Here is a 25,816-nt window from a genome sequence, read left to right on the forward strand (position 1 = left end):
GTCAATTTTAAAAGTGAGAAATAATAAAAATTTTCCAAAATGTGGAATGTCGGGTGGACAATATGGTAGAAGAGGTCAAAGTGTTGTCGTGTCATTGGAGTTTAACCTGGCTCAATATCACGACTTATATGTATTATGAATGGTGTTGAAATCTCAAATTAAGTTTGTCTATTGAGAAGGATTACGTAGGTATGCTTTTGGAACACATGGAGTGTGTGTGAATTAAAAATAAATTCTCATCTCAACCTTTTCAATAATTGCTCATTTACGAGGTGAGGTCAAACCATTAATTTTGTAACGGTCAAATTATCTTAGTTGTTGCATCTAAAACTCATCTTTGGCTCCTCACCTATAAATAGAGCTTTTATTCCTCACTTTTACTCACACCAAAAGTTCTCTTGAGTTGTCAAAGAACTTTTCTCTCTTCTCCCTCCTTTAGCTTGTGTTGACCAGTTACCCTTTTCTTCTCCCTCTTTTTCTGCCCCTTCGGATTTAAAGAGTATTCTTAAGGTCATAGTCCCTTCGGTTTATAATGTCCCTTCGAAATTAAGAATGATCTTAAGAACAGAGTCCCTTCGGTAAATTTTTCCATTTGAAAATAAGAGTATTATTAAGATCATAGTCCCTTTCGATATATATTGTCCCTTCGAAAATAAAAATGATCTTAATAATATAGTACATTTTTATGTTTTATGTTCTTGAAGAAGTTAGAGGTTAGAGTGGTGGAAACATCATATTAGAGTGATCCTAGTACCATATAAGAGTGGTTTTAGTACCATAATAAAGTGGTATCAATGTCATATTAAAGTGGTGTTAGCACCATATTTGAAGGTGTATTTCTAGAACAGATCCTACAGTGCAGAGTGCAGTAGGACTCCGAAACAGTTGTAGCTGGGCTATTTTATCCTGGGGCGTCGTGGTTGATAGTCTGCTTGCACAACCTTGGGCAGTGCCATGAAACATAGAGAGCGACCTAGTCCACGACTCAGCCTAGTAATCTCTTAGGTGACGGAATTTTTTTTTTTTTTAACAAATTTTGACTATTGTTCCAACATATGTTGTGTTTGTTGCGGGTAGTGATGTGTTTGGGGAATCAGATCCAGTTTTCTAATGGTGGGCAAAGGTTCTTTGGTGGTAGGTCTGATTGTTTGTTGATGCTCGGTTGTAATGGCTATTCTTTAGATTGGTTCGGCAGTGCTTGTTCCTTCGGTTGCAGGTTGTTTTTTTTCCTTACACTGGGGTTTTCTGTTGCGGGCTGCTGCCTGCTGTTTCCATGTCAAAAGGTTGTTCTGTTGGTAAGCTTTGGCATAACTATGGTACTGCATTTTGGAGGATTAATATCAGGACTACATGTTCATAACTTGGTGCTGGTTTTTTTTTGGTGTTTTGCATGTATACGGCGATCCTATCCTTCTCTTCCTTACTCTAATTTGCGACCAGCTTGCAAGTATGAGATTTAATAATATTGGTTGATTAAAAAAAATGCTATTATCACACATATGTTGCCTTCTTCTTTTCCCTGAGTTCTATGGAAGTTTAGAAGGGAGACCTTTTGAGGAGGAATAGAGGAAAAATAGAAATTCTTTTTACAAGATGGTTAGAAAGTGTCATTTTTGAGATTGATAAATTATTGTTTATGATTAATATACTTTTAATATCGAGAGTTTTTATTTTAGTAATATAAACTGAATTTGGAGAATTTAACCAAATCTCTAAAACCCTTCAAAATTCTCCTTCAATATAATCTTTGAGTTTCTTCAAATTAGAAGAATTTTATGCTATGAAGAAAAATAACACCTAAAAAATTCCCCTCCCAAAGCTCTTCATTCCTTCGACTTCATCATTTCCTTATTTCAAAGTACTTCTCTCCACTCATAAACTCCCAAACACACCCTTAGTGAATCTAAATAGTTGGATCATAAAGTGTCAGAGCCGTCGAATTCTATTGCCTTTAGCGAGTAATTTTTTTCTTCTATAGACAAAATAACAAACATCTAAAACTCACACAAATGTGAGTTCTCAGGTTCGAACTCATGTGAAACTATCCAACCTAACAATATCGACATTGCCATTTTATAGTTAGACCTTACCAATAGCAACTCAACTATCTTATCTACATATTATTATTTTTAGTTCCTATTCAATTATAACATTTTAAATATTATTTTTTCATAAATTTTATTTAATTTTAGTCTTTGTACAATATTTTATTTTACAAATAATGAATATTTTAGTGTTTGCACTTAAACTCTATAAAAAGGCAAACTAATAATTTAAATTGAACATCTTTCAAAAAATAATAATATTTAACTCCAAAAATATTAAGAAGAAAAATGAAGTGTGTTGTTGAGTAACCTTAGCTCTAATGATATAGAAAAGGCCCAACTTTTTGTATATCTAAAATCTCATGAAGCCCCAAACGTTTTTTTCCTTTTGGAAAATCAAAAGACGAGTATCCTTGTTTTTTTAATACCTTGTTGAGCAAGTTATTAATTAGTCTTATCCAATAATCTTTGTTACCTTATTTAGAGGGGGTAATCCACAGTCTTATCCTATATAATCCATACTTTTTTGGCAAAACGACATTCAACGAAGTTTCTTTGAAGTCTCTTTTTGTTGACTCACGAGCTTCTAATCTCTGAATATAAATACTAACACTAACACACTTCTTTCTTAGTTTTGAAAGCGACGATTCACTCTGCAAAACCTAACAACAGGTAAATACTTCATCTGTTCTCTCTTCTTCAATTTCAGCTCAATGTGTTTTCATTCGTTCTTTTTGTTTTTTTTGTTGTTGTTTTTTTATGCTTATACTTTGTATATATTCCTATTTTCACTGTTCTGCTTATAAATTAATTGTATATCTTTATAGCTTGTAGTTGTCACTATAAAATATACAATTAAAATATGATTTATATAATTATTAGTGGCGATTAATCAAGATTACAATGTCTTTTTCTATTCTTATGATTGTTTAGCTACTTAACTTGTGAGTCAAGCTAACTGTGGAAGAAACAACTCTTCCATGTCAGCTTTGCTATTCAAATCCTATCTTTTAGTTAATTTGATGTCACAATTCTCATTATTTTCCTGTATCATACAAATAACGACTATATGGGTGATTTTGCTTAGTTTTTTTTTTTAGAAAACAGATCTAATTTTTTATAAAAAAAATCACTTTTTTCATTATTGAAGTGTTTGTTTAGGATTTTAAAAAAAAAAATCATTTTTTACTCTATAATGGAAAGCTATTAGGACAGATTTTTTCAATTTTTTTTTTCAAAAACAAGATTGTTTTTATAGTAAACAAACATAAATAGTTTCAGATTTTTTTTTCAAAACTAAATCATACGCACTCATATAACCGGTTTGTTTTCATAAAACCACGGTAATTTAAGAGTTAGCCAACTTTCCAAACACACACTTAGTATTTAATGGTTAGGTGGTATGGCATATGTTAAGGATCATGTCTTTTAAGTAAATGTTTCATAGCCAACCATGTTTGATTCTAGATTGTTCCAGTAATCTTTTATGGAGTGAATTTTATGATACTTTTTATTGCAAATTTATTTTTGTGCTCAATTAACTGTGGCTGTTTTCCAGTGATAATAGTTAATATGAGACTACAGTTGTCTGTTGGTAACATAAAATGTTAGTTATGTTTTGTTGTAGAGTTCAATTGTTTTACCATTGTCCCTCTATGCAAGTAAAGAATATTGATAATAGTTACGATCAACTGTTTTACCATTGAAATGTGTCCAAGAATTACTAGGATTGTGTGAAGTCTTCTGTCAAGTGTTTATATGAAATGATTTGAATTTCTTGCATGATAAAATTATCATCCTCATACTTGTTAATTTTTATTCTGTGTTGATGATGTTTTGAAACATTGCAGTGAAAAGAAAATGGGAAATCTTATGTGTTGCGTGCAAGTTGATCAATCTCAAGTGGCTATGAGAGAAGGTTTTGGAAAATTTGAAAAGGTGCTTCAGCCGGGATGCCATTGCATGCCATGGTTTCTTGGAAAACGAATTGCTGGTCATCTCACTCTTCGGCTACAACAATTGGATATCAAATGTGAGACCAAGACAAAGGTTGGTTTGTTACTGTCTCAAACTTCAGTTAAACCAAATCTTCATGTCATTCCATGCTTACCAATAACATAAATACTTTCTTTTTAGCTAGAATATTTTTTTAGGTGTCATCCTGGTGCTATGTTATTTTGATTCTTATATGTTTGCTTAAATATGGCTATCTCTTTCACTATTGTATCAGGCCACTTTCAATACTTCATATGTATGCATAACATGACACTCTACATTTTTCTCATTGACTGGTTTTAATATTTATTTGGTTGCAGGATAATGTGTTTGTCAATGTTGTTGCTTCTATTCAATACCGGGCCTTGGCAGACAAGGCAAATGATGCATTTTACAAACTTAGCAATACGAGGAAACAAATCCAAGCTTATGTTTTTGATGGTATAAACTTTAAACAATAACTCTGCCTAGCAGTACATAAACATGCAACAAGTGGTTTGAAAATATGCAAATTATCTACTAAGGTAAACTTTATATTCTCATTGCAGTGATTAGGGCAAGTGTTCCAAAACTCAACTTGGATGATGCTTTTGAGCAGAAAAATGAAATCGCAAAAGCTGTGGAAGAAGAACTTGAGAAGGTATTTTTTGTTACAAATAGTATTTACTGATTAGGTGAGCTGTTATTCATTTAATTTTGAATCACCTCAACAGGCTATGTCAGCTTATGGATATGAAATTGTTCAAACACTGATTACTGATATAGAGCCAGATCAGCATGTGAAGACGGCTATGAATGAAATCAATGCTGGTAAGTTTTTTTAAGACCGTGAGATGTCCCCACAACATTGTTTCTATATGAATCAAACTTATATGTTCAGATTTTTTTTTTTAAATTTTTTTTTATCTTATTCCCCAAAGAGGTCAAGAAGTATTTAAGAATGTCTTGTAAAAAAATATTAAATGCCTACCCTTTTCCTTCCTTATAGTTCGTCATACATGTATGGAAAACTATTGAGGCTACTTGTAATCTACAAGCTCTAATTATGAAGAATTTGATCCTAAATCTATTTCCATTGCACAAATTATTTAGGCATTCCCTTTGGTTTGTTTTGCTTCTTTAGGGTCCAAAAGACAGTCATGCTATGATATGGATCACATTATATCATCTTAACCTTGTGTGATCTATGTATTACCTAGATATTGTATGAAGTATAACTTTTGTCTCAAATGATTAATTGATAGTTTACCATGTTTCTCTACCGAGTGCTATATGCCAAATATCCCCTTTGTTCATGAATTGCCATATTTTCTTATACTTATTTCTGTCTTGTGATCAGCTGCAAGATTGAGGGTGGCAGCGAATGAGAAGGCTGAAGCAGAGAAGATCTTGCAAATTAAGCGAGCCGAGGGTGAGGCTGAGTCTAAATATCTCTCTGGGCTGGGTATTGCTCGCCAGCGTCAAGCCATTGTGGATGGTTTGAGAGACAGTGTGATTGGATTTTCAGTTAATGTACCAGGGACGACTGCAAAAGATGTCATGGATATGGTCCTTGTCACTCAATACTTTGACACTATGAAAGAAATTGGTGCTGCCTCCAAATCTTCTGCTGTGTTCATTCCACATGGACCTGGTGCTGTTCGCGATGTTGCTAGCCAAATTCGTGATGGACTTCTCCAGGGTTCTCTAACTCATCATGAGTAGTTTCTATTCCTCCTACTTCTTATCTGATTCGTTGGGAGTGTGGTGATTTTATAGTGCTTTATGTCTATGCAGTATATGACTTTATATCAGAGTAAACTGCTAGTTTGATCCTTACTATATCAGTCTTGCAAAGATATTTTTCTCATTAAGTCAATCCTTCAATGATTTAAAACATTGTTGCATTTTCTCTTAAGGAAAATGGTGACACAAAAATACAAATTTGGTAACTGTTTCGTATCTTTGTGGGATTGATTTGATGATAAATTCTTTGGAGGATGGTTTAATTAAAAAGTCTTAGTTTATAGTACTTTCAGATTGGACCTCTTATTATAGATGAGTTTTCTACATTATCAACTATCCCTTTATATACAAATTTTCTAGATTGTGAAAGTTGCATTCAAGATAGTTTTTATATACTGTTTGAGAGTGCTTAAACTAAGTACTATGGTTTTCTACCTCAAAAAATAAAAATAAAAATAAAAATGTTTGCTGCTGTCTCGATTTCCAATAAATAAATAAAAATATCAAGTGGAGGGTACATTATTACATTTTGGTCCCTCAGAATCTGAAGGTTTGTTTGCATTTTAGGATTCTTTTAATTGGGGAATAGAAACCTGCTCTCTTTTGTCACATTTTCCCTGTTGGAACACTTGATTGGTTTGAAGGAGAAATGTGATTAAAGAGAGAATGCATACTATGTGAAAGAATCAAAAGTTTTATTTATCAACAACAGTACAATTAACATCCATTGAGTTTACTTGTATAGGAAGTAGCTCAACTAAGTTTAAAACAAACTATTTGCTTGGCTAACACGTAACTAACTCAGCTAACTTAATGGTTAATTGTCCAACATAGAATTACATCACAACATAACCCATTAAATCTATTTAAACTGTCTATTATATTCTTCCCGCAATGAGATTTAAGGCTCAACAGCTCTAGGAGACTTGTGCAACTGTACAACAATATCCACCACCACGGATGGTTGAGCATTAACTAACCTCAGACCAAAATTATTGTAAAAAAACTCAAGTTTAAAAACACACACGGACAACGAAACAAATAAATTCAAGGCTTGGAAACAAATGCCTACTCAGTTGAATCTACTCAAATACGCCTACTTGGTTACATGTACTCGAATACACCAACTCAACTACACCTACTCCGCTACGCATATTCGATTATGTGTTGGTGATTTCCAAAATAATGGAATCACTTTAAATCAAAAGTTGTAACTCTTCATGAGAATCATTCATATACATTGGAACTTTTCGCAAAGAGATGCTTAATGAACATTTGCATTGATTCAAATGTATATGATTATAACCTTTGGCAAAAGGGTGCTTAATGAACCTTTGCATTGATTCAAGTGTATATGATTATAACCTTTGACAAAGGGATGTTTAATGAACCATAACATTGTTTCAAATCAAAGGGGTGTTTTCTCTCATGTGAAGAGTCATATAATGCACTATAAATGCTTGGCATTTGGGCATTAGTTGGATACACAAAGAGGACTACAACACACAATTTTGGACAGAATTTTGTTACATTAACAACATAATTCTTCATCATTCTCTTACTCTAAATCATCCATCAATTCTCTAATGCATGAGTGAATTGCTGGAACCATAAATCTGTAAAATACTGTTAGGAGATACGCTTGGTGTGGTTGTGCAATACACGTCAAGGAACTCATAGTATCCTGAAGGGGATTCGCCGGTCATTCCTTATTGCATCCAATATACGGTTATTGGTGGGGGCGAATCGAACCTAAAGGTTAGTATGGCAACCCCATACGCTTTGAGTTTACATGCATAACTATTAAACTTTTCAGGTTTCAAGTGCAGCATCCTCTTCCCAACAATCAAGATATACAACAATCTTTGGAATTTATGTGCACACTTCATCGTATTCATCTTCATCATCTTCTTGGTCAAGTTATTGCAGCAGACCCCCAACACAAGTTCCAACAATCTTTAGGTTCGATTTATGATTTACTTGTGATTAATGGCTGCAATTTTGGGAGAGATGAAAGTTTACATTTTCATCCATGACTACGGTGAACGGTAAACAAATTCCTTTTATGAACATATGTTGTGGAAATTTATGGATAAATATTTCATTTGTGATGTGTTGATGTTAAATTTACATGTGGTTGTAGATAATATATGCATGATAAATTTTGGTATGGATGAAATTTATCGTTTGAAATTTGTTTGATGTTAATTTGAACATGAGATAATGTGTGATTACCTATTATGAAATATTTGGTGTTCTAAATGCATGTGTGTAGTATCTAAGTAAAATATGAATATGTTAGATTTAACATGTGGTGACATATATATGCATGATTTAGAAATTGTTCAAGTATATGAATTTTGATGAGTATAGTAATACGTTTAGAATGTTTAAACACTATTTTATTTATGAAAGTAGTGTAGATAAATTGCCAAAATATCAAGTGGTTGCTTTAATGATATTATTTACTTTGTGTAAGAGATTATTATCATTAGTATTGTGTTGATATTATATGTACATGATAATATGAAAAGTAATGGTTAATTTCTTGTTTATCATGATATTAAAATAATTTGGGTATGTTTTGAATTATTGTAAGTTGATATATGTTCATGGAAGAAAGTCATAGAAAATATTAATGATTTTGGTTCATTGTTTATTCTTCTATGTCATTGTTTATTGAAATTTAGTATTGAACATATTTAAACATAAACTTGAATTTAACACAATGAATTTATGATATATGTATTAGTTATATGATAACTAAAATCAAAATGCTTGTGTTATATTTAATTTTATGTGGAGTATATAACTTGCATGTTTAATCCCATTTTATGAAGTTTGGTTATGACATTCTTTTATGATCAAGTTTTATTTTGCTATGTATGTGTAATGCATTCAATGTATGATATATCTTGGCTAGATATAAAAGAAAAGTTGAAGTTGGAATTGAAATGCATGTTAAATATTTTTATAGCAAAGGTGTAATGACATAAAAGTTTGTGTATTATTACAATATACTCAATTGACAAAAGTGTCATGGTTTGATGATAGTTGGTGAATACTATCAAGAGTATATAAGTTGATCCGTAGACATAGCTATGAGAATACAAAATCTATGTGAAGAATTGAATATTCAATGTTTATAAAAATTAAAAGAAAATCTTGCAATTATTTGACGAAATGATTGACAAGGAATGATGTCTTTGGAAATGATGTTGAATACATTGAAGACATTATTAGGGATGTGGTACAAACCCAAATCTAATTGATTACCAATGGTGGAAACTCAACCCACACTTGAGTAGCATCAAGTCTTGGGTTCAATGGTGAAAGTACACTATTAGAGTAATTGAAGTACTTGACAATAGATAACATCCCAAGGGGCAAAAGTACTTGGACCATAAGAAGAAAAAGGGTAGGATGAGGTTTTCCTCTTAATGGACATATAGCATATATTTGCTGGAATGCATACTTATGGGGCATTTCCGATATAGTCTACCTATGTGAGAATGAAGTTTGGCCGCTTCACGGAGTTCAAGGGTTTGCTCTTAAATTCTCATGAAAAGGGATATATGACACAAGGCCTTCTTAATGTGTCATCTTACAAGTCTCTTTATCAATGGTACCGAGATTCTATGTGTAAGTTATGCACACTTGTTCTAATGAATAGTTGGTTCAAAGCTTGCCTACCATACTATTTGGGAATGAGCGAAAACTTAACTTACTTAGTAATGGTTCAAATCGCGAGATACCATTATCTGAAGGCATGGAATTTCCGGATTTATGTGATTTAGTATTTTGAAAATGGTGGGGGATTGTTGGTGATTTCCAAAATAATGGAATCACTTTAAATCAAAAGTTGTAACTCTTCATGAGAATCATTCATATACATTGGAACTTTTCGCAAAGAGATGCTTAATGAACATTTGCATTGATTCAAATGTATATGATTATAACCTTTGGCAAAGGGGTGCTTAATGAACCTTTGCATTGATTCAAGTGTATATGATTATAACCTTTGACAAAGGGATGTTTAATGAACCATAACATTGTTTCAAATCAAAGGGGTGTTTTCTCTCATGTGAAGAGTCATATAATGCACTATAAATGCTTGGCATTTGGGCATTAGTTGGATACACAAAGAGGACTACAACACACAATTTTGGACAGAATTTTGTTACATTAACAACATAATTCTTCATCATTCTCTTACTCTAAATCATCCATCAATTCTCTAATGCATGAGTGAATTGCTGGAACCATAAATCTGTAAAATACTGTTAGGAGATACGCTTGGTGTGGTTGTGCAATACACGTCAAGGAACTCATAGTATCCTGAAGGGGATTCGCCGGTCATTCCTTATTGCATCCAATATACGGTTATTGGTGGGGGCGAATCGAACCTAAAGGTTAGTATGGCAACCCCATACGCTTTGAGTTTACATGCATTACTATTAAACTTTTCAGGTTTCAAGTGCAGCAGCCTCTTCCCAACAATCAAGATATACAACAATCTTTGGAATTTATGTGCACACTTCATCGTATTCATCTTCATCATCTTCTTGGTCAAGTTATTGCAGCAGACCCCCAACACAAGTTCCAACATTATGCATCCATGGCAAACTCTTTCTAGTTTTCAATGAATAAGAGTGTACACATTTAACATAAAATGTATCATTTAGACATGTTTTCCTTGCAACAGGACAACACTTGTTATAATCAGGTCCTGTCCGCCTTGAATTTCGACCAAACACCATCAATCCCAAATGATTCTGTCATATGATTTCTGTTCAAAACAAACTTTATTCCATTTTAATTTTTAATTTTTTTTATTTTTTCACAAATAAACAAATTCTTTAGTCTTTGCATTTAAACTCATTGAAAAGCAAATTAATAATTTAAAGTGAACAATAACAAATATTTTATCTCAAATATGATTAAAAAAGAAAAATCAAGTCTATATATTGAGCAACCTTCACTCTAATATTATAAAAAAGGAGTATAAAATAAAAATAAAAATTGTTATAGAAAAGGCCCAACTTCTTATGTAATTTAAAGATTAAGAGACCCCAAATGCTCTTTTTATATTCATTAATCTTATCCGTCCACTAATCTTTCTTTTTCTTGATGAGTAATGGTAATCCAGTCGTCTTATCCAATGTAGTCCATACTTTTATAAGCCAATTTGTCTTATTTTATTATATTTTCTGTTGCTTATACTTTTTAATATTCCTTTTCCACTGTTCGGCTGATTAATTAATCAAAGAGAATCTGTAGCTTGTAGTTCTGACTATAACTTTATAATTGTATATCTTATGTCAATGTAATATACCATTTATAATTAATAGGGGCGATTAATATCAGGATTATAATGTCTTTTTCTATTTTTAGCATCATTAGTGAGCTAGTTAGCTTATAATTCAAGCTAATTGTGCAAGAACTTTTCCAAGTCAGCTTTGATTTGCAAATCCTATCTTTAGTTAATTTGAGGTGAAAATTCTGATGAATTTCTCCGTATTTTCTTGTATCATACAAATATTTGCTTTTGTCGATCATTATTTATAGCTGGTTTGTTTTCATGGTGATACCAACTTCAACCAACGTCCTTCCTAAAGATACAGTTTGTAGCTTCACTAAAACCGTGGTATAAGATATGTAAGGATTGTTCAATAAAATAATCTTATACAGAGTGAATTTTTTATTTTGAAACATGAAAGACTTTTTGATTATGCCTATGACTTTAAGTTTCTTTAAAATGAGTACAAGTCTAACTGTTTTCTGTTAGTAACATAACATGTTAGTTATATTTTAATGTTGAGTCGAATTGCTTTACAATTGCCGCTATTTGCAAGTGTTTTCTTTACTTCAAATTATGCAGTAAAGAATATTGTTTTTGTTTATCTTTTCCCGTACTTCAACTCTCCAACTCTATCCGGGTTGCATCACACATTCTCTTCAATGAGTCGTAATTTGCTTCACCTCTTAGTTCTTATGCATGAATGAACCAATTAAACAAGAAATCCTATAGTAGAGGTAACTAGGGTTTGTATTGGCATGAAAATTTGATCTCTCTTGTTGAGGACTATGTCTTGATGTGTTTCGATATACTTTTACCGTTTGTTTTACTACTAGAGTGTGTCCGAGAATTGGAGGTTTCCATCAAGACTTCTGTCTATATATATATGTGGCTTGTATATAAATGGTCGGAATCGTTTGAATTTTTTGCATGATATAATTCTCATATTCATACTTTGTATCCTGTATCTTGTTGAGTTGAGGATGTGCTTATGTGATTTCAAACATTGCAGTTAAAAGCAAATGGGGAATCTTTTGTGTTGCGTGCAAGTTGATCAATCTACAGTGGCTATGAGAGAAGGTTTTGGAAAATTTGAAGAAGTGCTTCAGCCAGGATGCCATTGCATGCCATGGTTCCTGGGAAAACGGATTGCCGGTCATCTCTCCCTTCGGCTACAACAATTGGATATAAAATGTGAGACCAAGACAAAGGTTTGTTACTGTCTCAAACTTTAATTCAACCAAACCATCATGTCATTCCATGCATACCAATAAGTCTATAACATACATAACTTCGTTTTGGCTAGGATTTTATTTTCATTTATATTAGGCGTCATCCAGGAGCTATGTTATTTTGATTCCTATATGTTTTCTTAACTATGGTTATCTCTTTCGTTATTGGTATCAGGCAACTTTCAATGCTTCATAATCATATGCATGCATAACATGACACTCTGTACATCTCTCTCATATTTTCGATTGAATTCATGCTGATTGGTTTTACTATTTATTTGCTTGCAGGATAATGTCTTTGTCAACGTTGTTGCTTCTATTCAATACCGTGCCTTGGCAGACAAGGCTAATGAGGCATTTTACAAACTTAGCAACACAAGGGGCCAAATTCAAGCTTATGTTTTTGATGGTATAAACCATAAACCTGCTTAGCAATAGATAAACATGTAATAAGTGGCTTACAAATATGTAAGTGATCAGCTGAAATTTCTATTCTCATTGCAGTAATCAGGGCCAGTGTTCCAAAACTCTACTTGGATGACGCTTTCGAGCAGAAAAATGAAATTGCAAAAGCTGTGGAAGAAGAACTTGAGAAGGTTCTTTTTTGTGACGAATATTATTTATTGATATGGTGAATTGTGGATTTATGTAACTTTGAATAATCTCAACAGGCTATGTCAGCTTATGGATATGAAATTGTTCAAACACTGATTACTGATATAGAGCCCGATGAGCATGTGAAGCGGGCTATGAATGAAATCAATGCTGGTATTTTTTTTAAGACCGTGAGATGTCCTCACAACATTGTTTTTATATGAATCGAACTTTTATGTTAAGTTTCCTTTGTAATTAATTTTATTTCCAAAAGAGGTCAATAAGTGTTTAAAACCTACCTTTTTCCTCTTGGTACATCATACATGCATGGACAACTATGAAGGGATACGTGTAATATCCAGGTTCTTATTATTAAGTATCTGATCACATTATCTTTATCATATAAGCTCAACCTTGTATCATTTACGATGTTTCTCTACGCAGTGTTATGTGCCAAATATCTACTTTGTTCCTGGATTGCCATATTTTCTTATACTGGTTTCTGTCTTTGATCAGCTGCAAGAATGAGGTTGGCAGCTAAGGAGAAAGCGGAGGCAGAGAAGATCTTGCAAATAAAGCGAGCCGAGGGTGAGGCTGAGTCTAAATATCTCTCTGGGATGGGTATTGCTCGCCAACGTCAAGCCATTGTGGATGGTTTGAGAGACAGTGTGATTGGATTTTCAGTTAATGTACCAGGGACAAGTGCTAAAGATGTCATGGATATGGTCCTTGTCACTCAATACTTTGACACTTTGAAAGAAATTGGGGCTGCCTCCAAGTCTTCTGCTGTGTTCATTCCACATGGACCTGGTGCTGTTCGCGATGTTGCTAGCCAAATTCGCGATGGACTTCTCCAGGGTTCTCATCAGTAGCTTCTATTCCTCCCACTTCATATCTGATTTGTACGGAAGTGTTGTGATTTTTTAATGCTTTATGCGTCTGCAGTATGATATATGATTTTGTGTTAGAGTAAACTGTTAACTTGATCCTCCAAATATTACAGTATCAACTATCAGTCCTGCAAAGATATATTTTGTCATTAAGGTAATCCTTCAACAATTTAAAACCATGTCACATATTCTATTATGGAAAATGGTGACACAAAAATACTAATTTGGTAATTGTTTTGTATCTTTGTGGGATCGATTTGGTGATGAAGTATTTGGAGGACTGTTTAACGGTGTTACCGTGATTTTTTACTTTCTGTCTGTAACTCTTATTATAAGTACGAGTTTTCTACATTGTAATTGAAGCATAACTAGACTATCACCTGTCCCTGGATATACAAGTTATCTAAATTGTGAAAGTTGCATTGAGAAATTTGGTGTATACTGTTTGAGAGTGTTTAAATTAAGTACTGTGGTTTTCTACCTCACATTCTTGCATAAAAGAAAAATGCTTGCTGCTGTCTCCATTTCCAATAAATAAATAAAGATATAGAGAGGAGGGTGCATTACAATTTTGTCCCTCGGAATATGAAGGTTTGCTTGCATTTCAGTGTTCTTTTCAATTGAGGAATATAAATTTTTATGAGAATAATTTCCAAAATAGCTATTTCGAAGGTTATGTTTAAATACATATATACATATAACACAGAACATATGACATGTTATTTCCATTAGCTGAGTGGCTGTGTGGTTTGGTAGAACCAGATTGCGTAATAAATGGTACGAGACGAAGTTCGACGATGTACGTGGCCATGATCTTCACGGTTTAGCAAACTATCCCATTCACCACATGGCATGTATTGCACCAAAAACTTACTGGACATATTCCAAAATCACGCCAAATCAGATTTCGTGTTTATTCGTTGGTAAATATTGTCGCACTAAATAGCATCCTCTTTTTTTTAAACATAAAAAGTTGTGAAAGAAAGAAAACAATTGAATTGGCCCAAGTGTCAAAACTAGATTGGTCAATATATGAAATTTCCGTCGTCGTAATGTCATTGAAGTGCAATCCTATAAACAATGGGAACTGGAATAAGAACCCGCACGTGGTGCGGCTCAAAATCATATACTCCCTCCGTTCATTTTTAAGTGTCGTTTTAGAATTTTAACACAAAAGTAACGAAGTGTATTTTTGCACACTTTTTTCCTATTATACCCTCATTTTAATTCACTAATAATTTCCAATTTCTTTTGCACACACTTTATCTTTCCAATAAATTTAATATGTAACAAACAATTGTTAAGTATCACTCACTTTCTCCAACAAATTTTTTTTTGTGCGCTTTATCTTTCTCTCGTAACAAACAATTTTAAATTTTCTAAATAGTGTGCATATCTCTTTAAATTTTTAACAAGTATTACTCATGTTAAAACAATTCTGAAACAAAATATGTAACAAAGAACTTTTAGTGGTAAGGATCTTACCCATGGAATCATGGTCAAATTGGATTGACACATTTAGCTGAAATTGTTGAATGAGAATAAAATTGTGTTTGTTGATGAATGTCATAAAAGTGTTAAATTCATGTTATATTTTAAGCACTTTTTGTTGCTTGCTTTGCAAGTAATTGAAGGAAAAGCCGAGAAATAAGCGTTAAATGCCTTATTACGCTTTATATGTCTTACTCTATCCTTTTATGCAGGAATTTACCCCAAGACACAGAGCAAAGACCAAAAATCATGAAAAGTGCAAATTAGCAGAGGCTGGTTTTGAAGAACGTCGCTATTAGCGACAAATACGCCATTAGCGTAATTGGTCCAGGCATCCACGCCATTAGCGTAGCTGGAGACGATACAAATACTTATCTTGTTTTTGATGCAAAACTACTTCATCAAAATGGCGCCGCTGCTGGGGATTGGTGTTTAGATATCATAGATAGAACGATTGATTTATTGTTTTAAGTATTCGTACATATTCCGTAAATATTTTTCTTTACTTAATAGTTGTTACCACTAACCCCTCTTTGATAAACAAAGAAAAGTTTCTTGTTAGTTGTTTCCATTTCAGATCATCACCTAGACAAAATCATGGCTGATCATGGTTATAACAACTTCTACACTCCACCCGAGTATGAACCATATCAACAGCATCAGCAATATCCTCTTGAAGATGAACGAATGACCAATGTGGAAAATACTTTGAATATCTTCATGCAACAATCCATGATAAACATGCAAAATACCAACCAAAGATTGAGGAATTTATCAATTCAGTTGGAGATGATTCAAGCTAAAATCATGGATAATCAAGTCAACATTCAATCCACTCATGACGGAGAGATTGTTGGAGAAGGTGTTGTTGAACTTGAGGAAGATGCAATAGTAGAGGAATGTGGTCCACCACATGAAATCGAACTTCCTCAAGAAAGGTCATTTACTGAAGAGGACAAAACTGTTGATAGCGGAGAAGTGATAGAGGTGGTAGAGAGAAAAGAACGGTTACTTAGCAAGGAAGAAACATTTGAACAAAAGGGGAAGAAAGTGAGCAAGGCTGAAATTGACCGGGTCATTGATGAAATTTTTGCCTTGTTCAAATCAAAGTTAAGGAGGACATGGACTCCACATCATCTGTACTTAAAGTTCATGGAATTCCTCCCACAGAGAAGGAACACAAAGGATGATGTGTTGTCCGTCTCATTTTGGCCACCCTAACGAAAAAGGCGTCGAGCTAACGACGTTAAACAAGCGCTTGTTGGGAGGCAACCTAATTCATTTACTGTTTTAATGCATAATAAGTCTAGGAGTCATGTGCATGCATCAAAACAGCAAAAACAGAAGTTAAACAGAGAGCAGAATCCTGAACTGACACAACTCGCAATGGCGAGTAAAAACAGCTCGCAATTGCGAGCAAGCATAGTTTGGTTTTTTGTTTTCTTTCTTGATACCTTTAAACACTAGTTTGCTTATGTTGTTTGTTTCATTTTGGCACATGAACTCGTATTTTGTTTTATTAGTACTATGTTTTATGTTGAATAATGTGTTAGCATTTTTTGTTGATTAAGTACTTCATTTTGTTTTGAGAATCATGGAAGCTTCATTTGTATCACTCTTGCTTAATTTCAAATCGCAGATGATTGATAATGATTCATAGTTGTGATTAAAGCACAAAGCCAAGGTACAAGTTTCCAGTTTTTCTAGGTTTTTACTCGAATATGGAACGAGTACTTTGTGCAAATTTCATTTCATTTAGTTCTTTACAATAATTTATTTGTTTGTGAACCACGTAGTACTAGCCTAAAAGTGAGGAAACCTCAAATGTTTGTACATATGCAAGGAGACCGGATTCATTGTTTAACTCAATTGTGTTATTTTAAATCCGATATTTGTTTTAAAATTGTGTGAAGGCATGGAAGTGATCAAGGCATATTTTTGTTAATGAGAGAAACGTACTTGACCACAAATAGCCTACCTTGTGAGAAGAGCGAGTATTTGCTAACCCACTTGAGCCAAATGAATCGGAGTCCTCAATTATGAACTGTCAATTCATAAGCACAATGCTTGATGAATTTGCCTTTAAAACTTTTCAATATCCAGTTCATTTTTGACGCACTTTAGGACTCTGAGTTGTTTTTAACTGTTGAACCCTAAACTTTCATTGTTATTTGTCCCTTTTGCCTTAGAGTAAAGGAACATTCAAATAGGGTGTATTTTGATTCAAGTTGGGGAGAGAAGGTAGATGTAAATCTTATGTCAAGTACAATGGTGTAATTTTATCTTTGATCAAGACAACATGGTGTTGTAAATACAAAAGAAAAGAAAACAATGTGTACATGAAAAGAAAAAATAGAAAAAGAGAAAAAGAAAGAAAAATCCAAAAAGAGAATAAGTTGTCAAGATCAAAGTGTATCTCATGTGAACACCAAGGGTTTGTAATAATTGGTAGGGAAGATTGTGGACTTTAATGGTTGATACAAGGAATGTTCCTAGTTGTTAGGCTTTTTGATTTCAATTGCCCCACATATGACATTTCTTTTGTAGCCAAGCCAAGTTATAACCCTCAAAGACCTTTTGATCCATGTTTTTATGCCTTTTGAAATGATATTTGGATGGACACATAACTTGATTGGAATGTTAACTTGATTTCCGGATGTGTGTTCATAACCCTCACTTATTTGTTGATTTCAAGATGCTTTCAAAGAAGTGTGTTAGGTGTGGTTCGTGAATATATGTATTATTGTTTTGAAATATTTGACATGAACTTTGTACTTAGGACTCATCTCATATTAGTAGTAGAATTCTAAATTAGTTGGAAACTTAAACTTGCCCGCGCATTCACTTTTAAATCATTCATCTGAAGAGTTTTCAAAGCCTTTTGTACTTGTGTCTTGTCTATAACTTGTTTGATTTTCAATCCTTTGTTTGAGGACAAACAAAGAGTTAAGTTGGGGAGAGTGATGAATGTCATAAAAGTGTTAAATTCATGTTATATTTTAAGCACTTTTTGTTGCTTGCTTTGCAAGTAATTGAAGGAAAAGCCGAGAAATAAGCGTTAAATGCCTTATTACGCTTTATATGTCTTACTCTATCCTTTTATGCAGGAATTTACCCCAAGACACAGAGCAAAGACCAAAAATCATGAAAAGTGCAAATTAGCAGAGGCTGGTTTTGAAGAACGTCGCTATTAGCGACAAATACGCCATTAGCGTAATTGGTCCAGGCATCCACGCCATTAGCGTAGCTGGAGACGATACAAATACTTATCTTGTTTTTGATGCAAAACTACTTCATCATTTGTGCAACAAAGCAAGCTTACATACAAAAGAGATTTCGGAGGAGTGAGATGAATTTTTTAGCAAGGGAACTTAAAGAAGGATTCTGAATGATAAAGTGATGAGTATTTGATCGGCTAATTTTGCGGGTTATGAATGATAAACCCCTTGTTAGTGAGATCATTGCGCCCCACATTCAGCTTCCGTCTCCCCTTCTCGGCATGATCCATAGACAAGATCCTTAATACATAACCTCATGGAGATCATGTGTTCTCCCTCACTTCTCAAAGTGTCAAACAGTGGCTTGTGAAATGGATGGTTTTTCAGGGAAGTTTGTTAGATAATGGGGGAATATGGTGTGAAGGGGGGATGTGATTACGTAGGCATGATTATTGTTATCTTTGTAGTAGGAGAATTCATTCTCTGGAAGAAGCATTTGCTTTGACTCATGCTTGTAATCTCTCTTTCCATTAATCAAATAATCTCCATTGACTTCATACGTAATTTACTGTTCTATTACTTCATTTTCTGTGAGTTCCATTACTGCCACTCACAAGCAATTGTTTTAGCTATATTAGATGTATATTTGCTCATATTTACTGTTATGCTCATTAAATTAAAAAACCCTACTGATTATTATGCTATTATGAGAACTTAGATGCTTAAAAGTTATAATAATTGACAGGATGGAGTTGACTTAGTTAAGTTGTGGTAGTGGGGATGAAGTGTACATAGATATCTCTTCACAGGGGATCGTCGTAGTGTTGTTTTTGCAAATGTATAACACAACCCATATTGAGACTTTAGGCGAATTATAAAATGAGACTTTTTTTTATTTAATTATAATATTTTCTTTGAATTTTTTGGGATGCAAAATCAATTTTTGAGAAATGCTAGCAACATTCTCTTTTGAGCACTCTCTCTGGCACTCACTCTTTTATTGGGTGAAATCAATGTGAGACCTACACTTTGAAAATGGAATCCACATAAAGTGGTGGGACATACATTGATTTTATCCAATAAAAGAGTGACTGCTAGAGAGTGTTCAAAAGAGAGCGTTGCTAGCATTCCTCTCAATTTTTTATGAGAATGTTGGTCGATGATGATGGTATGGTCAGAAATCGAATTGGTTGAGAGATGCAGTCGGAGGAAACGTTTGAGTAGTCGGCAGTCGCGTTTGAACCATGAAGGAAGAAGAAAAACGAAACAATGATGATGAGAGGAATGAAACGCGCGTTGGTATGTATTAGAGAAAAAGTTTTATTTTTTAGTGGGGGATACTGGGCTATAATTTTTTTTTTTTGAGGCCCATACCCTGGGGAGGCCCGGTGCTATAGCACTGCTTGCACCCCCAGGTTCCGGCCGTGCTTGTTTCATTCATTTGATCTGATGTCAATATATACAATCATGTGACCAATTATATTGGCTATATAGATAATCAATATTAAAATATCAAATACTCAATATAAGCACTCCCAAACAGTATATAAAATTTTTCTCGAATACAACTTTCACAATTTAGAAAACTTGTCTATACATTATTCAGGGCTATCTGATATCTAGTTGTGCATAATTTATAATGTACAAAACTCGTATCGGTAATAAGAGTTACAATCTGAAAGTATAATACAGTAGTAGTTGCACTAAATCGCCCTCCAAAGACTTAATCACCAAATCCAAAACATTTCAAATCATTGAAGGATTACCTTAACGACAAAAATATCTTTACAAGATCGATAAGTGATACCATAATATTTGGAGGGACAAATTAGCAGTTTACCCTCACACAGAGTAATATAACATACTGCAGAGACAAAAAGCATTAATCACCGCACTCTGATACAGATCAGATACAAAGTAGGAGGAATAGAAGCTACTCATGAGAACCCTGGAGAAGTCCGTCACGAATTTGGCTTACTACATCGCGAACAGCACCAGGTCCGTGTGGAATGAACACAGCAGAAGATTTGGAGGCGGCACCAATTTCTTTCATAGTGTCAAAGTATTGAGTGACAAGGACCAAATCCATGACATCTTTTGCACTTGTCCCTGGTACATTAACTGAAAATCCAATCACACTGTTTCTCAAACCATCCACAATGGCTTGACGTTGACGAGCAATACCCACCCCATGGAGATATTTAGACTCAGCCTCACCCTCGGCTCGCTTTACTTGCAAGATCTTCTCTGCCTCCGCCTTTTCGTTAGCTGCCACTCTCATTCTTGCAGCTGATCGAAGACAGAAACCAGTATAAGAAAATATGGCAATCCAAGAACAAAATAGATAGATATTTGGCATAAAGCACTCGATAGACAAACATGGTAAATTATACAAAGTTGAGCTGATATAATGAAAATAATGTGATTCATATCATAACATGACTATCTATTGGACCCCCAAAGAAGCAAAGCAACCCAAAGGAAATGCCTAAATCATTTTTGCAACAGAATTAGATTTAGGATCAAATACTTAATAATTAAAACTTGTATATTACAAGTATCCCCACATAGTTTTCCATACATACATGTGTAATTCAGATAATTACAATACTGTGGGGGCATCTCATGGTCTTACAAAAACATACCGGCATTGATTTCATTCATAGCCCGTTTCACATGCTCGTCTGGCTCTATATCAACAATCAGTGTTTGAACAATTTCATATCCATATGCTGACATAGCCTGTTCAGACCATCCAAAGTTACATAAATCCTCAGTTCACCATATCAATAAATGCTAATTGTAATAAAAACAACAAAAAACCTTCTCAAGTTCTTCTTCCACAGCTTTTGCGATTTCATTTTTCTGCTCAAAAGTATCATCCAAGTTGAGCTTTGGAACATATGCTCTAATTACTGCAATGAGAATAGAGATGCACCTTAGCTGATAATTTAAATATTTTCAAACCACTTATTAGTTATTACATGTTTATGTATTGCTAAGCAGGGTTACAGTTTATACCATCAAAAACATAAGCTTGAATCTGGGACCTTGTGTTGCTAAGTTTGTAAAACGCATCATTGGCGTTGTCTGCCAAGGCACGGTATTGAATAGAAGCAACGACGTTTACAAAGACATTATCCTAAAAGAAAATAAATATTAAACCAATCAACATTAATTCATTGGAAAAACATGGCATAAATGTACAGTGTATCATGTTAGGCATACATATAGAGTATTGAAAATGGCCTGATCGATATACTAGTGAAAGAGATGACCATAGTTAATGCGAACATACAAGAATCAAAATAATAGCACCGTGATGACACCGAATGAAAATTAAAAAATATCCTAGTCAAAGAGAAAGTATTCATGTGATTGATAAGCATGAAATGACGTGAAGATTTGGTTGAATTGAAGTTTTAGACAGTAACAAACGAACCTTTGTCTTGGTCTCACATTTTATATCCAACTGTTGTAGCCGAAGAGAGAGATGACCAGCAATTCGTTTTCCAAGGAACCATGGCATGCAATGGCATCCTGGCTGAAGCACCTCTTCAAATTTTCCAAAACCTTCTTTCATAGCCACTGTAGATTGATCAACTTGCACACAACACAAAAGATTCCCCATTTGCTTTTAACAGCAACATTTCAAAATACATCAGCACATCATCAATATAGATACAAAGTGAGGATGAGAATTACATCATGCTAGATTGGAATGCAAGAAATTCATATGATTTCGACCAAACACTGGTATACGAGCTACGTATAGACAGAAGTCTTCATGGAATCCTTGTAACCTCCAATTCTTGGACACATTCCAATGGTATAACAAACAATAAAAACATATCGAAACCCATCATGACATAGTCCTCAACAGGAGAGGTACCAAGTTTACATGACAATACAAATCCTAGAAACCTCTAGTATATTATTTCTTGTTAAACTGGTACGTTTGTGCATTAGAACAAGTGAAGCGGATTAAGGTTGAAGATGAAAGAGTTTTGATAACTAAAATACTTTTTTCAAGTAAAGACCAAGTCGGTTATTCCTAGAAGCTATTCAGTGAAGGGAATACATGATGCAACACGATAGAGTTGAACTACTAGAAAAGATGATCAAAAACAACATTCTTTACTGCAGAATGTTAGATTTTGAATGAAAAAAAGTTCTAGTGAAAAGGGACAGTGGTTAAGCAATTGCAACACTGTCTCGCAACTATTATCACCGGAAAACAGTTAGACAATATGGCCTGTTTAGATTGACTATCTACTAGCATACGAATTGTAAGACTGGGTGGGTGAACATATAAAAACAAGTTGTAACATATTCATAAGCTGTTTTCAGCTTATTTTCATAAAATCTCCAAGATAGCTTATGCAAACAACTTATAGCTAATATGAAAATAATTTAACCATATTTTCTCTTTTGTTATATAAATAGCTTATACATAAGTGATTATCATGATAAACAGTCATGCTATAAGCTGCAAATTAAGCTGTTTACTAATTAGCAAATAAACATAGAGATTAACAAAGATTATATAATCATTAACATAAATTAAATCACCTGCAACAGTGATACAATATTGATCCACAAAAGCAATTAATTCTCAACAATGAAAATACAGAGAAGATGAGAATAACACCTCAAACTGAGTTGGAAGTTAGCTTGAATTATAAGGTAAGTAGCTGACCAATTGTAAGAGTTAAAAGAGACATTGTATTCTTGATATTAATCGCCGCCATTAATTATTAACTAATGGTATATTCTATTGACATAAACATATACAATTATATATTTAGAGTCAGAACAGCAAGCAATAAAAAAGTCCATTTGATTAATACATCAACCGAACAGTGGAAAATGGAATAAATACAGAAATTGTAATTGTAAGCATAAGAAAATATTAAAAGAAAACGCGTTATTAATAAGAGAACAGAAATTGTAATTGTACTACCAACCTGTGGTGTTCAGAAGCGGTGGTGGTGGGTGGGTCAACAGAAAACTACTTCAAAACAAATTCATCAGAAAGTACAAGTGTGGGATTAGTTTAGTTTAATTCACAGCAGATTAGTAGGTAGGGTGAATATCTATCTACAAATCATGAAAATAACGAACATGAGAGACTTGTTCCAAAGTTTCGTCATCAATCATATCATATCATAAGATTCTTTCTCTCTTTTTTAATTTAATTGGTCAAAAACAATCAAGAAGGAAAAAATATGGTAAAGGATAAAAATATCATGTTAATTTAATATAAATAAGGTGCGTTAAAATTCAAATAACTGTACAAATGTCATTTATTTTTCTTTCAAGAAAAAAAGATTATTTATTTGTAGAAGAATGCTTATCAGTATCATAATAGCATTGGTTAAGCATCCAAAACAAATATATTCTTATGAAAAAGTTGTGTAATCATTACTTAATTAAAAGTAAAATCTTATATTTTCAAGAAAAAATTTCTATTTGTAAATTTTTTAACCAATATCCTGATGACATTTGTTAGCAAGACCCTTATTTTTATTATATAAATGTACTTTGTATGTCCAATCCACCTTGAATCCATAGACACCATCAATCCCAAAGAATTCTTCCATCGATTGTTGTCATCTTAGTTCTATCCAAAAAAATTAACTCGATTTTAGTCCTATATATTTGTTTTTATACAAATAATGAATATTTTGTCAAGTAGTTTAATGTATAGAAATTTACCTTTTTTTAAGATGAATAAGTGGGGTATTTGAAGTTTGAACATCGACCTTTTGCATAAACTATGCATTGTCCCTATTAACTCAGTTAAACTCACGATGACTTTAGTCTTTGCATTTAAACTCATTAAAAAGAAAAATAATATTTATTAAAAAAAATTAAAGGTTAATGAGTTGATTCATGTTGGAGATTGATATTTTTCTGGTTTAATAAATTATTTTTGTGTTGCTATTTTTCTGTCATAATTAGATTGTTGCTTATTTAATAAGTAAATTAAAGTAGTCACTAGGTAATGATGTCTAAGGTGTGTTTGATTTGCTAAGTAGTATCTAGTAGACAGAGCAACACAATACAAGGCATAACATCACAAAACAAATTTTTATGGTATTGAATAATTTTTGCTCTTATACAATCTTTGGTGGACAAAAAACTATTTATGTATTTTAGATAACTTATATGTGGGACAAAATGTTGTGTTGTGGTTTAGTGAATTTTTGTCTTGTCCCTTGTCTCTAGTTTGTCATGTCCCAGAAACAGTTTGACAAATCAAACATGTACAACTGAAGTTGTTCTGTCTGTTCTTCATTTTTTTAGCAGATCAAACGCACCCTAGTGTTCTTAGATAAAGATGACTAGTGTTTAGAGTAGATTTACTACATATTTTATGTTGAATCTTGCGAGCAAACTTATGGCTTATATCTATATATTTGTATTATATGCTTCAATTTAATGTATCAAAGTATCTTTGTTTTTTACTTTGTTCTCTAAAAATTTATTTTCTTCTCTATTTTCTGGATTTTCTTCTTTTTTCTCCACCATTTTCACCTTAAGCTCCTCTTTTCTACATATTCAAACATAGTTTATAATAAAACACTATGGTGTAATTTGATCCATGTAGCCGATTTCACATATGGTATAAAACTTGGTTATTGTTGTTGTAATAATAAATATTTAGCTCAATTATGATTAAGAAGGAAAATTAAGTGTGTCGAGCAACCTTCACTCTAAATTTAATGTTATGCAAAAGGAATTAAAAATGTCGTCATAAAAACAAATTAGTTGACATAAATATGTAATATGCAGCAGTTGGAATTTGAACTTCAAATTTCTCAATTATTTAATTTAAGACATGAATTTCTAGCTAGTAATCAATTTGACAAAAAGAAAAAGAGTATAAAATAAAAATAATTTGTTATTGAAAAGGCGAAGTATTTGTATAATTTAAAGCTGAAGAGGCACATAGTATTTGTTTGGAATCCCTCCCGTGTTGAGCAGGGCCGGACCCTGGGGGGTGCAAGTAGCGCTATAGCACCAGGCCTCCCCACGGTATGGGCCTTCAAAAAATATTTACAGCCTAGTACCCCCCACTAACATACCAGTTCCTATGCTGTTGTAGCATGCTTTGCTGTTGCTGTTTCGGTATTTTGGGAGGGATTTTGTTTATTTTTCTTTTGGTGTATGGCTTTTTGGTTTCTTTCCTGTTGCTGGCCTTTTTTTCTGCTGTGTCCTTTGCCGCTGTTTGCTTTGGTATAGTAGGCTGGGCACCTTATTTTATCTGTTGTAACAGTTTGCCATTTAGTGCACTCCTGGTGCTTGGCACTTGAAATATATG

The 25,816-nt window shown here is 33.3% G+C and overlaps 2 protein-coding genes and 1 pseudogene across 6 annotated transcripts; 2 read left to right on the forward strand and 1 right to left on the reverse strand.

Annotated features, from left to right (window-relative positions):
• Positions 1-2,579: 2,579 nt before the first annotated feature.
• On the forward strand, positions 2,580-5,861 carry LOC146901840 (hypersensitive-induced response protein-like protein 1; annotated as a pseudogene). The gene is made up of 6 exons (XR_015022279.1): positions 2,580-2,717; positions 3,896-4,094; positions 4,361-4,481; positions 4,589-4,680; positions 4,754-4,850; positions 5,380-5,861. The product of XR_015022279.1 is annotated as a hypersensitive-induced response protein-like protein 1 (transcript).
• Positions 5,862-11,026: 5,165 nt separating this feature from the next.
• On the forward strand, positions 11,027-14,210 carry LOC146901841 (hypersensitive-induced response protein 1). 3 transcript variants are annotated; one of them, XM_085734395.1, is made up of 6 exons: positions 11,027-11,258; positions 12,077-12,275; positions 12,585-12,705; positions 12,801-12,892; positions 12,968-13,064; positions 13,407-14,210. In XM_085734395.1, exons 2-6 carry the CDS (start codon positions 12,087-12,089, stop codon positions 13,760-13,762), a joined length of 855 nt encoding a protein of 284 aa, XP_085590521.1. In that variant the 5' UTR covers positions 11,027-11,258; positions 12,077-12,086; the 3' UTR covers positions 13,763-14,210. The 3 variants fall into 3 exon arrangements, with proteins under 3 accessions (XP_085590521.1, XP_085590522.1, XP_085590523.1); XM_085734396.1 differs by having other exon boundaries at positions 11,093-11,423; XM_085734397.1 differs by having other exon boundaries at positions 11,216-11,412.
• A 5,805-nt stretch (positions 14,211-20,015) lies between these two features.
• LOC146901842 (hypersensitive-induced response protein-like protein 1) lies at positions 20,016-23,415 on the reverse strand. Of its 2 annotated transcripts, XM_085734399.1 has the most exons (6): positions 23,141-23,415; positions 21,932-22,130; positions 21,511-21,631; positions 21,313-21,404; positions 21,135-21,231; positions 20,016-20,778 (listed from the first exon to the last, which is right to left on the reverse strand). In XM_085734399.1, the coding sequence occupies exons 2-6, from the start codon at positions 22,118-22,120 to the stop codon at positions 20,423-20,425; spliced, it is 855 nt and encodes a 284-aa protein (XP_085590525.1). In that variant the 5' UTR covers positions 22,121-22,130; positions 23,141-23,415; the 3' UTR covers positions 20,016-20,422. The 2 variants fall into 2 exon arrangements, with proteins under 2 accessions (XP_085590525.1, XP_085590524.1); XM_085734398.1 differs by having other exon boundaries at positions 21,932-23,415.
• Between the last annotated feature and the right edge of the window lie 2,401 nt (positions 23,416-25,816).

Source organism: Medicago sativa, chromosome 8 (assembly GCF_051527215.1).
Source record: "Medicago sativa cultivar Bolivia chromosome 8, Bolivia_mono, whole genome shotgun sequence".
In the NCBI taxonomy this organism is placed as follows: Eukaryota; Viridiplantae; Streptophyta; class Magnoliopsida; order Fabales; family Fabaceae; genus Medicago; species Medicago sativa.

Excerpts from the sequence above, each read along its gene's own strand:
- LOC146901841 (XM_085734395.1), top strand. The coding sequence starts at position 12,087 with ATGGGGAATCTTTTGTGTTGCGTGCAAGTTGATCAATCTACAGTGGCT. Across the intron at positions 12,893-12,967 it reads TGGAAGAAGAACTTGAGAAG|GCTATGTCAGCTTATGGATA; the intron begins GTTCTTTTTTGT and ends TAATCTCAACAG. Across the intron at positions 13,065-13,406 it reads TATGAATGAAATCAATGCTG|CTGCAAGAATGAGGTTGGCA; the intron begins GTATTTTTTTTA and ends GTCTTTGATCAG.
- LOC146901842 (XM_085734399.1), bottom strand. The coding sequence starts at position 22,120 with ATGGGGAATCTTTTGTGTTGTGTGCAAGTTGATCAATCTACAGTGGCT. Across the intron at positions 21,632-21,931 it reads AATGTGAGACCAAGACAAAG|GATAATGTCTTTGTAAACGT; the intron begins GTTCGTTTGTTA and ends ATTTTCTTTTAG. Across the intron at positions 21,405-21,510 it reads TCAAGCTTATGTTTTTGATG|TAATTAGAGCATATGTTCCA; the intron begins GTATAAACTGTA and ends TTCTCATTGCAG.